The sequence below is a fragment of the Apaloderma vittatum genome, unplaced genomic scaffold, assembly GCF_000703405.1.
Source record: "Apaloderma vittatum isolate BGI_N311 unplaced genomic scaffold, ASM70340v1 scaffold14820, whole genome shotgun sequence".
NCBI lineage: Eukaryota > Metazoa > Chordata > Aves > Trogoniformes > Trogonidae > Apaloderma > Apaloderma vittatum.
The window spans coordinates 11,157-17,727 of NW_009696311.1; the positions used below are offsets into that span (position 1 = coordinate 11,157).

A 6,571-nucleotide genomic window follows, 5' to 3' on the forward strand; every position below is an offset into this window, starting at 1 on the left:
AGAAAAATTCACTGTGCTTCTGGCTTGTTGTTCAGGAATATCATGGCTGGGAAAGGGGAAAGCCAAGTGGCTCCACTTGAACCCCTTGGTCTTTATACCAGCACAGTGGGATGGGTGTAGGGACACGTAACCCCAGGGGCTGTGCTAACACCTTGCCTGTATTTCGGGGTACCCAGGAAGCCTCGCTAGGGCCAGATTTTGGTGAGAACACCACCAGTGAGACTGGCTTGGACCACCTGGCATCACTCATCTTTCATCAGCAGCGTTTCGCCCCGCACAGCAAACCCAAGCGATTCTCTGTATGGGCACAACTGAAGTTATCCATGCCTCAGCCACGCGGAAAATTTACTGCCAAGCTTCAAAAACACCTTCATCCGCTTGCTAATGCCGTTGCTTGGAGTGGTTTGCTCCAAGATTGAATGCTCCAGGCTCCAGCAAGAGAGCAACAACTCTCCCCCTGCCCTGGTCCCAGCTCGGGGTGGATGTGGCTGGCTTTGAGCTTTGCAGCCCGGGGGACACACTCGCCATCGTCACACGCAGCCCCTATTTACATTTTTCTTTTTATCTAGGGACGGCAGCATGGAAGTTCATTAGAAGAAATGGAGAAAGACCAGCTTTTCCAGCTGGCAAAGGAGCCTCAGCACCTCAATGTGGCAGCAGAAGCTGGGAGCAAGCGGGAAGGATGGGAAAGGGGGATGTTTTCTCCACACAGAGACTCAGTTCGTGTCCCAAACCTGCCCAGGGAACCATTCCCAGCACAAGCCATTGGCTTCCCCAGCAGCCAGGCATCGGATTCCCACAGTAAATTATCACAGCTTGAGACCGGCTGGGTTTCTTTTTTAAAAAGCTGCATTAAAGAAGAACCAATTTAAACATTACTGGCCCTTTTGGGAGGATGACGAGCACAAAGTCAAACCTCTGGCAGCCGTTTCTCCTCAATGGAGAAAGAGCCTTTCGGAGCCCCCCTGAAAGATGTCACCCCCCCTTCCCCAGGGCATCATTTGGACCTGAAGCGAGCGTCAGCCTCTGGACACTAAATGCACCGAGGTACAGGGACAGACACACCTCTTCTCCTCTTCCTCCCCAGTGTTCCCTCTGGAGCGGCAGCAGAAACGGGGCCGACAAAAGTGGTACGTGAAAGATCATGCAAGACAGAGGGATGGGAGGGAAAGGAGAGAAGAAGAGATGGAAGAAAGTTGTTAGAGGCAGAGAGACGAAAGAGAGAGAAAAAGAGGCGTTTAGTTCTGGTTCCTTCCCCTCCCACCCCCTGCCCTCCCCACCAAGAGGAGAAAAAAACCTCCCCAGCTCTTGCTGCAGCCCGGCCGCGCCAGCAGTGCCCTGGCCACCCCCTGGAGGTGGTCACAAATCCGTCATCACGGACCTCCCAGACGTCTGCCACGGCCAAGCACCCTCCCGAGCATTTCAAACCCAGCCCGTGGGACCAACCAGCCCTCCCCAACCAGCTCCTCCTGCCAGGGATTTTAATCCTCAATCCAGCAAGCAGCATCCCAGTTCACCCAGTGCCTTCCGTAATCCTCTCCAGAGGACTAAGTGGGGGAGTCACCAGCACCTTCCAACCCCCCTGAGATACTCGGAGTACTCCAGGCTGCAGCTCCTGAAGCTCATTCATTAGTCGGGCTCATTTCTGCAGCGGAGGCAGACTCAGCCATCAGATTAATTGAGAAAGGCACTCGGAGCAGAGAGCAGCTGCCGGTGGCGTATGTCCTTGTGAGACATTTGCTGCTGCTAATTTGGGGCTTAATCAAAGCAAATGCAGTTATGGTTACATTACTGTTCAATAGGTTCTTTCAGGGGCTTGCTCAGGAAAAAGAAAAAAAGAAAAGCAATAAAGGAGAAAGCAGAGACCGAGCCTGGCAGACCATTCCATGGTGTGAGGCAAGGCTGCCACGGCCAAGCTCAGGTTTTGGGGGGAGGCAGGAGGGCTGGCTGCTTCAAGAAGTGTCAGAAAAGGGGTTATTTGAATGCACAGAGCTCAGTGACTCTCGGCCCGAGAGCTCAAAGCCTCAAGGCACTGAACAGACACCCAGGACAGTCTGGCTTTGGAGGGGTAAAAAGGCTGCTCGAGCCCTCATGGCAGCTCTGTAATGGAGCAAGAGACAGGCACAAAAGCATCCCAGCCCTTTGTACCCACATTTGTACCCCGTGGGGTCCCCTTGCCCGTGCACCCCGACTCTCCCTGCACACAGCCACCCTCCGAAACGAGCAGCCCCTTCCCCTTGGCAGGATTTCTCCTGACCCTCCCAGCTCTCAGGGCTGACCACGCTGCTCTTTTCAGCTCCCGTCCTCGCTGGCTGCCCCAAGGTCTGTCCCCACTCACAGCCCTCCTGGGGACAGCTGTGACCCAGGGCATCCCCTTCTTGTCTGTGGCGCCTTCCCAAAGTGCTGCATTGAGAAATTAATTGAGAAATTAATCTTTTCCCAGATCCACTCGCAAATTTTAGCACCCAACAACTTGAATCCTGGCTAGGTTTTCTGGGCACACCTCTAAGGCTTTGTTCTTGCAAAAAAAAAACCAAACCGATGCAGAATGAGCAAGAAATCCTTCACTCTCACAATTCCCTGAGAAGATGCAGATCTCACCCTGCAGCAGATTTGCAATCATGGGTGGAAAGCAGAGTGTTTCCCCGCGGTCTAAGGATGTTGGGAGCAGAGGAGGGGATGCTGGGGAGGGGCTGGAGAGGACGCAGCGTGTCCTTTTCCCCCAGGGACATGTCCTACCTGGTGGTGGGCGACCTCTTCCTGCGCTCGCAGTGCACGGCGTCGAAGAAGGCGGCGTTCCAAAACCGCAGGTTGTGCCTGCAAGGAGGGAGAGGAGATGTTGGGGGGTAGCAACGTCCCATCTCCCCCAGCCTGTCCACGAGTCCTCCCAGGGCGAAGCTCACCCAGGGGCCAGGAGGTGGCTCAAGGGGTGGAGGTGGGTGAGTAAGCACGTCTGGTTTCGGACCAGCTACTTGTGTGGCTGCAAACACGCTCTCACTACCACAAGGGACGTGCAAAAGCCATGGCCACTTCTTTTAGGGGCAGCAGCAGCTTAAAAGTGTTCATGAACATCTGGGGAACGTGTGGGCAAGGAAGATAAATCCCTGGGAGGCCAACAGTGGGCAGGAGCCAGCTCGCCCCGTGAAGGCCTTACCAGATCGGCTGCTGCTTGAGGTGCATGTACAGGTAGATCTTCTCGCCTTTCTTCTCCTCCTCTGGGCTCTGCACAGAAACTGTGGGGACACACAGTTACATGCCGAGGTCTGGATGACTCCCACCTTCCCACCCATGCACAGACTTTTTGCCCTGCTGCTAGCTTGGCGTCCAAGCAGCTGTGAGGGCAAGGTTTGCAAACCAAATGCTCATCCCCAACACATCCTCAATAACAAGAAGAGCTTTGGTTGCCCCTTGCAGGCAGGTATTAGCTGTGAACACTCGAGGGACTGGACCACCGGTCCAGTACTAGCACACGCAGTACTGGAGGGGACAGACTGTTGGAATGTGAAAGCTCAGAGGCAGTGGATGCATAAACCTGTGCCACCAAGGACAAGATGCCACAAGACGTCCTTGTGGGACAAGAGCTGCCGTTGCTCCAAAGCAAGGAGCTCTGAAGGTTCCTTTGTGGCTCTTCTCTAGGAGCTCAGAGGAGACAGCATCGGTCCTCCCTGCCCTTCTCCCTGCCCCACAGCTCCGGCAATGCCGGCCGTCTCACACCACTTCCAACCCTCACTCCTTCCCCGGGGATGCCTTGACCATGTCTACTTCAGTAATGTTGGCTTCCACTCACCCGTCTTCTTCAGCTTCTCCTTTGGTTTGTCCTCACCTTCGCTGTGGCACAGAAATCAGTGTCAGCTCCCAGAAAAGCCTGTCCCCCTGACAAACTCATGTGGCAAAGCCCTGGCCTCCCTGGCAAGGGGAGCACCTTTATTCGAAAGACCCCTTGCTCCCACACCACTGTCCCCGGGGTCAAAAAGGTGGCCAAGAGACCGTGATGTCCATCCTAGTCAGACCCAGTACAGAGATGATGTGGAAGATTGCAAAGCAAAGGCACCATCTCCTGGAATCACATATCTCCATGCCCAAGGGATGTGGGATTCCCAGACCATGAGATGCCCCAATGACTAAAGTATGAAGGATGGGACCAGGATAGAGACCATCCTCCCATGGCCACGATAACCCCCGGCTCATGGTGGTCCTACACCCAGGAGGTGTCTGTCTTGCTCACGTTATGGGTGCCTGCCCTGCTCACCCCACAGAGTGATACCCACTCGCTCTTTTTGGTGGTAGGACCCTTCAGTTTGGTCTCCAGGCCCCCGAAGAAGCCCTTGACATTCTCTGTCTTGGCCGATGTGTTTTTCAGCAGTCGCTCTGCAATGTCCTTCTTCTCCGCCAGCCAGCTGTTGGCTGACTTCAGGTACGAGTCGATGCTGCCCATGGGCTTCTCCTTGGCCTCCGAGGGCAGCGCGTGGGTCTTGCCTGTGGACAACAAGTCAGGAGTTCAGCTGGTCCCACGGTCCTGGGGGCTGCCAGGTCCTGGGAAATCTGCTCCCAGCTACAAGACACACCAGGATCCACGTGGAAACAGCTCAGATCCCATCCCAGTTCTTGTAGGTCTTTGTCCTCCCCCCATATTTTGGATAGAAAATCCCTGTGGAGGAATAACCACCACACACCAAGCAACAAGCCAAGGTTTTTCTGGGCTTGGGCATTCAGATCACATCCCCAGGTTTGAGGAACCTCTAGGGATTGCCACAGAGAAACATCCCTGGCTAGAAGCAGCAGCAAACCAGCATCAGCTCAAGCTGGAAAGCCACGGGAGGGTTTGCATAGCTTCTTGTCCATGAAGGCTCTTTTCTGCTCAGCATCAGAGTCAGACAGAGTAAACAAGGCTTGGGTACCCCTCCATCAGCCTTCCCGTGCACGGAGCACTTCACCACCGGTCTCCAGCAAGAGTAAAGCCCAAGGGTGGAGGTACCTCTTACCCACATAGTAGTAGGTGAAACACATGGTCATGAGGTTCTTGGCAGGGCTGAAGTCATCCATTTGGTGACACCTGGCACGGAGGGAGGACTCAGTGAAGACACCCAGCGAAGGCAACCCCGGGCAGCTCTGAGGTTGCTGCCCCGCCTCGAGCCGTGGGCTCTGATCTCAGGGGCTTTCAGCGGTTGCAGTGAAGCTCAGACCCACCTACTCCCCCCACCCAGCCCTGACTTACTCGAACAGCACGAGGGCGAAGGACTGCATCAGGCGGTAGAAGGTTTGCTCTGAGACACACTTGGAGTTGCAGCGCTGCAGGCACAGAGCCCAGGGTTTAGCAGAAATCCTGCAGGGCAGCTGCCTGCCATGAGCAGCAAGGATAAAAACCCCTCCCCAGGACCCCCCCGCCACAGGGAGCTGGGCAGAGAGCACACGGTCTCCTTCTCGGATTTGGTTTTCTAGGGAATAGGACATTTCTGAGCGTTGATGCATTTTTATTTTAAACAAAACAGGCGATTTCTCTCCCATGTTGCAATGAGCGTGTATTTAACTGCCTCGAGACTCAGTCATTCACTTCTCTACCTCCCCGTACTCCAGTTCCTCCCTTTGGCTGAGTTCCCACCCTCCAAAAACATTGCTCTGGGGTACTGCTAAATTCCCCTGGCTGGAGTTTCCTGCCCCAGGCTGCTCCTTTGCCCATCTCTTCCCTTACCTGGGCACTCACGTATCTCGCAAACCACTCCCTGCCCTTCCCGTTCTCGCTGCTGCAGAGCTCACCAAACCTGGCCTTCTCTTCCTGGTCCAAATCCTCACTGAAATGGGGAAAAAAGAAAAAAAGAAACACCATTAAATTTAAGGATGTGGCTGGCATCAGCACAGCTCGGCTCCCTCACATCATCGCTCTTGGCGGCAGCATCCCGGTGCTGCGACTGCAGGGAGGAAGGCTGAGGAAGAGGAACATCCATTTTATCACACCTCGGCTGACACTGCTCTTTTGTTCTTCCCTGGCAAGGGGGAAACCAAAAGTGGAGGGAGAAGCAAGAGCCAAGGACAGCCTGAGCAGAAACCGAGCTCTAGAGACAGGCACTCTGCCCCCGAGCGAAAAAAACAACGCCTGTTGCTGCTCATCACGCTCGGTTTGCTCAATCCTCCTTGACACGCCGCGGTACGGAGACCACAGTGATGGGAGCTGCCGGCGGGGAAGCGGGGGAATGCAGGGCTGGCAGGGGTGGGCAGAGCCGGGGGCATTTGCACGACCATCAGCAGAGAGTCAGGGAGAGGAGCTGGAGACCCCACCAGCACCGCGAGAGAGAACCGGGGAGAAGGAAGAAGGGAGGGAAGCTGGGGGTGAGAGACGAGCAGGGACATGCCCAGGAGATGCACAAGGGAGACCCGGCGTCCCCCCCACCTCAGCCCCAAGGTTGTGTCACGGCTGGGAGCAACGAGCTGCGTCAGCCAAGCGCGGGGAAGGACACAAACCGGTGCTTCCGGGGGTGGGAAAGCAGCCGGCCCCGCTCGCTCACCCCCCGGTGAAGATCTTCTCCACGTAGTGCCTCATGAACTCCCGGCGCTCGGCCGTCGCCTCATCCCGGGA

The 6,571-nt window shown here is 55.6% G+C and overlaps 1 protein-coding gene across 1 annotated transcript in view; it reads right to left on the reverse strand.

Annotated features, from left to right (window-relative positions):
• The window catches only part of KIAA0513 (KIAA0513 ortholog), a 9,231-nt gene that overhangs the window by 2,414 nt on the left and 246 nt on the right, over positions 1-6,571 (reverse strand). The window contains exons 2-10 of the mRNA XM_009874408.1: positions 6,501-6,571; positions 5,690-5,789; positions 5,216-5,289; positions 4,983-5,053; positions 4,269-4,476; positions 3,788-3,828; positions 3,155-3,233; positions 2,740-2,817; positions 1,066-1,095 (exon numbers count right to left, since the gene is read on the reverse strand). Coding sequence (XP_009872710.1) covers positions 1,066-1,095; positions 2,740-2,817; positions 3,155-3,233; positions 3,788-3,828; positions 4,269-4,476; positions 4,983-5,053; positions 5,216-5,289; positions 5,690-5,789; positions 6,501-6,571 — 752 coding nt within the window. The remainder of the gene's footprint in view (positions 1-1,065; positions 1,096-2,739; positions 2,818-3,154; positions 3,234-3,787; positions 3,829-4,268; positions 4,477-4,982; positions 5,054-5,215; positions 5,290-5,689; positions 5,790-6,500) is intronic.